The sequence below is a fragment of the Hypanus sabinus genome, chromosome 5 (assembly GCF_030144855.1).
Source record: "Hypanus sabinus isolate sHypSab1 chromosome 5, sHypSab1.hap1, whole genome shotgun sequence".
NCBI classification, from domain to species: domain Eukaryota; kingdom Metazoa; phylum Chordata; class Chondrichthyes; order Myliobatiformes; family Dasyatidae; genus Hypanus; species Hypanus sabinus.
In genome coordinates this window covers 176,167,879-176,173,126 of record NC_082710.1, presented here as the reverse complement: position 1 = coordinate 176,173,126, position 5,248 = coordinate 176,167,879, and the positions used below count along the sequence as shown (strand labels likewise).

Genomic DNA, 5,248 nt, shown 5'->3' with positions numbered 1-5,248 from the left:
TGGAAAGCAAAAGCAGAGTGAGATAGGCTAGACAGAGAACACAAAAGAAGGTAGAAACCTTTAGAGAAAGGGTTACTGATCTACAGGGTTAGAGGGGTATGGATTTGATGCATATGAACAAGTTTCAGTTAAAGTGTGAGAAATTACTTAAAGAAAAAAGTAAATAAGAGGAAGCCGCTGAACTAGCAAAGGATGAAGTGGAAGGGTTAAAGAAACAGTGCAGTGATTTAATGATGGCTGTGAAATCTGCACAGCGAGGAATAATACGTGCTTTTGGATCTGTAAAGCTGGAGGAAGGTGAATATGGAGACACCGATTGGTATGATTTAGCAGATGAAGCTGCTAGATAAGGTTAGGACAATTACAAAGCACCATTTCCTGAGGAACTCCCACTGACACCCTACCAACAGAAACCGGTGTTACTGTGTGCATGATTGGCACTCCCTAGTTCCTATCAGAGGGAGAGGGTGCAAATAAAAATAAGAATATAACCTTGTTTGGGGTACAACAGCTTCAGGATATTGTTAAAGATATTGGGACGTGTGCTTGGAGACAATCCTCAAGAATTTTTCCAAGCAACTACTCATCAGTGAGTAATACATTGCTTAGATGACTCTGAGGAAAGGAAATTAATTATAAGCAACAAGTAGATAGTTTTGGATGCTGTTGAGGGAGATGACCTGACAGGCAACGGCCACAGTGAACGGGTCTCTGGCACTGAGCCTGGAGCTGTTGTGCAGGAGGGAAGGAGGAAGGAGAGGAATGCGGTATTCATAGGGGATTCTGTAGTCAGGGGAACAGACAGGAGATTCTGTGAACCTGATAGAGATACCGGCATGGTGTTGCTTCCCAGGTGCAAGGGTATGGGATGTCTCGAATCAGGTCCAGAGTATTCTAAAGGGAGAGAACGAGCAGCCAGCTGTCTTGGTACATGTTGGTACCAATGACATAGATAGGAAAAGGGAGGAGGTCCTGAAGAGTGATTTCTGGGAGTTAGGAACAAAGCTGAGAAACAGGACCTCCAGGGTAGTAACGTCAGGATTGCTACCTGTGCCACATGCTAGTGAGGGCCAGAGTAGTAGGATCAGGCAGATGAATGCATAGCTAAGAGACTAGTGCAGGGGGCAGGGCTTCAGATTCTTGGATCATTGGGATCTCTTCTGGGGGAAGTATGACCTGTTCAAAAAGGACGGGTTACACCTGAACCTGAAGGGGACCAATATCCAGGTGGGAAGGTTTAGTAGGGCTGTTAGGGAGGGTTTAAACTAGAGCAGAAGAGGGGGAAAACAGAAATAAATCTAAGATAGTGAGAAATAAAGATGTCAGGAAGGACAGGTAGGTGATGCGGCAAATTTGCAGCCATTGGGATGAGCTGCAGTGCAATCAAAACAAAAAGTACCAAATACTGAACTTAAGGTGTTATACTTAAATACACGCAGCATAAGGAATAAGGTGGATGATTTTGTCATACAGCACAGATTGGCAGGTATGATATTGTGGCCATCACTGAGATGTGGCTAAAGGATGCACGTCTCTGGGAGCAGAACGTCCAAGGATACACGGTGTATCAGAAGGATAGGCAGGTAGGTAGAGGGGGTGGTGTGGCTTTAATGGTAAGAAATCATATTAAATCATTAGAAAGAGGTGACATAGGATTGGAAGGTGCAGAATCTTTATGGGTTGAGCTTGGAAATCGCAGGGGTAAAAGGACCATAATGGCAGTTATCTACAGGCCTCCAAACAGCTGCAGTGATGTGGACTACAAATTACAACAGGAAATAGAAAAGTCTTGCCAGAAGGGCAGTGTTATGATAATTGTGGGGGATTTTAACATGCGAGTAGATTTGGAAAATCAGGTCAGCACTGGATCTCAGGAGAGAGAATTTGAAGAAAGTCTGCGAGATGGCTTCTTAGAACAGCTTGTTGTTGAACCCACAAGGGGATCAGTTGTACAGGATTGGGTATTGTGTAATGACTGTAACGTTCTCCTTCGGGTGTAACGAAACGCCGAATTTAACGTCCGGATAAACCACAGTTAATAAGAACCAGATCGCAGTAAGATTAACCATTTACTGTTCACTCTTCACATTAACATATGGTGAAAACTGTTGATAAAACAATACAAGATTGATACAGTATTTGTTCCTTCCTTAATATCACATTTCAAGTGTAAATACTTGCAAAGGTGACTATAACTACATTACACTAAGGTGCAGTATACAGGGAGAGTTTACCTGCTCCATTGACTACTTTAAATACACTTCCATGCAAACTATCCGCGACTCTTTAACTAACGAAAGCATAAACATTATCTACCGTCGTTACCTCTAACAGGATCAGCATTAACATCTTAGTTCAATATATCGATTATCTATTAACTTACAGCGTTGCTCTCACTGTGATTTCTCATGCCTGCAAAACTGCTTGTGCTCAGGTGAGCCTCGTGGAAAGCCCCCACCCTCGCGCTAATTTCAAACCGGTGTTTTCCCACAAGACGCGGCGAAACCGGATGTGACGTCATCGCATGCCGATATATTTTACATGCAATGAATATACTTTAAACACTTCTAATTCTAACTAGAAAATACTATTGAATGAATTACTAAGCGAAAATATTATAAACTAAATAACTGTCGTAAAGACAGCACACTCCCCGCTTGACCTTCGTAAGGTCACAATGAGCAGAGTACAAAACTTAGTCTCTTAATCAGTCATTGGGTAGAAGTAGAATAACTTCTGTAACTGGCCTTTGGTAAATTTTCACATCGCCTTGGTCGGTAGTCTTCAATTCGATCTTCCTGACATGTCCATCCCCGCTAGGGAATGTAGCAGTGATTCTGGCCGTTGGCCAGCTGTTGCGGGTGGCTTGCTTGTCCCTGAGCAGGACTAAGTCTTCAACTTGAAGATTCCTTCGGGGTTCTGTCCACTTTTGTCTCTGTTGCAACAAAGGTAGATATTTTTGTCTCCAGCGAGGCCAGAACTGATTTGCCAGAGCCTGGACTTGTCTCCATTGCCTTGTGTACAAATTCTTGTCTGAGAAGTCTCCTGGTGGAGGAGGTGCTCCTGCCTTCTGCGTAAGGAGCGTTGATGGCGAAAGTATAAAGGGGTTTTCTGGGTCAGAAGACACAGGTAGGAATGATTGTGCGTTTATAATGGCTGTGACCTCTGCCATTAGGGTGCACAGTACCTCGTGGGCCAATCGGGTGTGTTGCTGCATCTCAGGTTTCCTTTTCCGGGTTTTCCGTAAGGACGTGAACCGTTTGACTGCCTGCTCTTTGTTATCTGGTGAGCGCTGGCGTGGTTCTCTGATAGGCAATGGGACAACCCCATTATTTGCTTCATCTCTGACGACCTTGGTGTCTTTGGGTTTTAAAGAAATGGTATCTTGAGCTGATTGTGCAAGTTTGTTTCCGTCCTCGGTTTGAACGAAAACTGACTGACCTAGCGTCTCGTCGGTTACTTTACGCTTGGTAATGTCTTGTTGTGCTTCTTTAGGGTACACCTCAGTGAGGCAGATCTCGGAACAAGAACGGCTTGACTGAGTTTGACCGCAAACTTCTGTACAGTTCGAGCCGACAATTGTTGTCCTGGAGTGAACCTCTCCCTCCCCGCCGTCCTGTTGTGGGGGTGAAGGAGCGTTGTCGGTTCTTTCATTCTTGACTTCATCACGGAGCCGTGAGGGTAAATTTCCTTCCTCGTATGGATGTGATGCAATCGTGACTCTCTGAGGTTCCTCGTAGCTGGGGAAGTTATCGAATACGTATGGAGAGGGGAGACGAGCCTGCCTGTCTATTTGAGATTGTACATAGTCGCTTGTGCGTTCCAGTCTGGTCCTTTCTAAAGTAGATCTTACTGCGGTCAGATCACGCGACCCTTCAGCTTCTTCTATGTACTCTGCTTCCGCCATGGCAGCTTCTCCTTCTCTTTCTCGCTGCAGCACTTGCAACTCTGTCGATATTTTTGCCATTTCCAACTGGGTTTCGGCTTCTCTGGCGGCCTCTTCTCTTTGTCTGGCGGCCCTTTCTTTCTGGATTTCGGCTTCTCTGGCAGCCTCTTCGGCTTCTCTGGCAGCCTCTTCTCTTTGTCTGGCGGCCCTTTCTTTCTGGATTTCGGCTTCTCTGGCAGCCTCTTCTCTTTGTCTGGCGGCCCTTTCGGCTTCTCTGGCGGCCCTTTCTTTCTGGATTTCGGCTTCTTTTGTGGCCAGTTTCATTTTCAAAACTGCTTCTTGTCTGGCGTAACGCAGTAGCACCTTGGCGGCTTCTGCCTTTCTGGCGGCCCTTTCGGCTTCTCTGGCAGCCTTTTCGGCTTCTCTGGTGGCCAGTTTCATTTTCAAAACTGCTTCTTGTTTGGCGTAATGCAGTCGCACCTTGGCGGCTTCTGCCTTGGCTCTTGCCTGTGCGGACTTACTTGATGTCGTTCTACTGCCCTTGTCGCTGGGCGCCATCGACTTGATCCCGGATCGAGCTGACATTGCAGCACTTGGAACACCTGATAACGCCCGGGTGGGCTTACTTGATGTCGGTTTACTGCCCCTGTCGCTGGGCGGCGTCGACTTGATGCTGGATTGAGCTGACATTGCAGCACTTGAAACACCTGATAATGCCGCTTTTTCACTGTAACGTTCTCCTTCGGGTGTAACGAAACGCCGAATTTAACGTCCGGATAAACCACAGTTAATAAGAACCAGATCGCAGTAAGATTAACCATTTACTGTTCACTCTTCACATTAACATATGGTGAAAACTGTTGATAAAACAATACAAGATTGATACAGTATTTGTTCCTTCCTTAATATCACATTTCAAGTGTAAATACTTGCAAAGGTGACTATAACTACATTACACTAAGGTGCAGTATACAGGGAGAGTTTACCTGCTCCATTGACTACTTTAAATACACTTCCATGCAAACTATCCGCGACTCTTTAACTAACGAAAGCATAAACATTATCTACCGTCGTTACCTCTAACAGGATCAGCATTAACATCTTAGTTCAATATATCGATTATCTATTAACTTACAGCGTTGCTCTCACTGTGATTTCTCATGCCTGCAAAACTGCTTGTGCTCAGGTGAGCCTCGTGGAAAGCCCCCACCCTCGCGCTAATTTCAAACCGATGTTTTCCCACAAGACGCGGCGAAACCGGATGTGACGTCATCGCATGCCGATATATTTTACATGCAATGAATATACTTTAAACACTTCTAATTCTAACTAGAAAATACTATTGAATGAATTACTAAGCGA

The 5,248-nt window shown here is 45.1% G+C and overlaps 1 protein-coding gene across 1 annotated transcript; it reads right to left on the bottom strand.

Moving 5' to 3' along the window:
• Positions 1 to 1,979: 1,979 nt before the first annotated feature.
• On the bottom strand, positions 1,980 to 5,044 carry LOC132394651 (plectin-like). Its single transcript, XM_059971008.1, has 2 exons — positions 5,022 to 5,044; positions 1,980 to 4,743 (listed from the first exon to the last, which is right to left on the bottom strand). The coding sequence occupies exon 2, from the start codon at positions 4,574 to 4,576 to the stop codon at positions 2,708 to 2,710; it is 1,869 nt and encodes a 622-aa protein (XP_059826991.1). The 5' UTR covers positions 4,577 to 4,743; positions 5,022 to 5,044; the 3' UTR covers positions 1,980 to 2,707.
• Positions 5,045 to 5,248: the final 204 nt, after the last annotated feature.